We start from the raw sequence: 1,412 nt of genomic DNA, 5'->3' as shown, positions 1-1,412 counted from the left end.
TATCAGCTGTAATGTTAGCAGGTTCCGTTGAAACAGTCAATTCTGGTAGCATTGTCGAAGACGTCCCGTTAATATCAGCGGTAACGTTTAAAAGTTCTGTTGAAACACTTAATTCCGGTAACATTGTCGAAGATGTTTCATTTGTATCAGATGTTATGTTAGCAGGTTCCGTTGAAACATTCAATTCTGGTAGCATTGTCGAAGATGTTTCATTAGTATCAGCGGTAACATTAGTAGGTTCTGTTGAAATATTCAACTCGGGTAACAATGTCGAAGATGTTTCATTAGTAGCCGCTGTAATGTTAGCAGGCTCTGTTGAAACATTTAATTCGGGTAACATTGTCGAAGATGTTTCATTAATATCAGCAGTAACATTAGCAGGTTCTGTCGAAACGTTCAATTCCGGTAACATTGTCGAAGACGTTTCATTAATATCAGCAGTAACATTAGCGGGTTCCGTTGAAACATTTAATTCTGGTAACATTGTCAAAGACGTTTCATTAGTATCAACAGTAACGTTAGCAGGTTTATTTGACACATTTAACTCGGGTAACATTGTCGAATATGTTTCATTAATATCAGCAGTAACATTAGCGGGTTCTGTTGAAACATTCAACTCGGGTAACATTGTCGAAGAAGTTTCCTTACTATCAGCTGTAATGTTAGCAGGTTCCGTTGAAACAGTCAATTCTGGTAGCATTGTCGAAGACGTCCCGTTAATATCAGCGGTAACGTTTGAAAGTTCTGTTGAAACATTCAATTCCGGTAACATTGTCGAAGATGTTTCATTTGTATCAGATGTTATGTTAGCAGGTTCCGTTGAAACATTCAATTCTGGTAGCATTGTGGAAAATGTTTCATTAGTATTAGCGGTAACATTAGTAGGTTCTGTTGAAATATTCAACTCGGGTAACAATGTCGAAGATGTTTCATTAGTATCCGCTGTAATGTTAGCAGGCTCTGTTGAAACATTTAACTCGGGTAACATTGTCGAAGATGTTTCATTAATATCAGAAGTAACATTAGCAGGTTCTGTCGAAACATTCAATTCTGGTAACATTGTCGATGACGTTTCATTAGTATCAAAAGTAACGTTAGCAGGTTCTGTTGAAACATTCAATTCCGGTAACAATGTCGAAGACGTTTCATTAGTATCAGCTGTAACGTTAGCGGGTTCCGTTGAAACATTTAATTCTGGTAACATTGTCGAAGACGTTTCGTTAGTATCAACAGTAACGTTAGCAGGTTCAGTTGAAACATTCAACTCGGGTAACATTGTCGAAGATGTTTCATTAGTGTCAGATGTAATATCAGCGGGTTCCGTTGAAACATTCAATTCTGGTAGCATTGTCGAAGACGTTTCATTACTATCAACAGTAACGTTAGCAGGTTCCGTTGAAACATTCAATTCC

At 37.5% G+C, this 1,412-nt stretch overlaps 1 protein-coding gene across 1 annotated transcript; it reads right to left on the bottom strand.

The window, feature by feature from the left end:
• Positions 1 to 34: 34 nt before the first annotated feature.
• LOC128882218 (uncharacterized PPE family protein PPE24-like) lies at positions 35 to 1,348 on the bottom strand (the record flags this gene model as incomplete). Its single annotated transcript, XM_054133811.1, has 1 exon — positions 35 to 1,348. A coding segment is annotated over exon 1 (1,314 nt), but the record flags the coding sequence as incomplete, so codon positions are not given.
• Positions 1,349 to 1,412: the final 64 nt, after the last annotated feature.

The sequence above is a fragment of the Hylaeus volcanicus genome, unplaced genomic scaffold (assembly GCF_026283585.1).
Source record: "Hylaeus volcanicus isolate JK05 unplaced genomic scaffold, UHH_iyHylVolc1.0_haploid 5208, whole genome shotgun sequence".
Taxonomy (NCBI): domain Eukaryota; kingdom Metazoa; phylum Arthropoda; class Insecta; order Hymenoptera; family Colletidae; genus Hylaeus; species Hylaeus volcanicus.
This window is presented reverse-complemented; position numbering and strand designations above follow the sequence as displayed.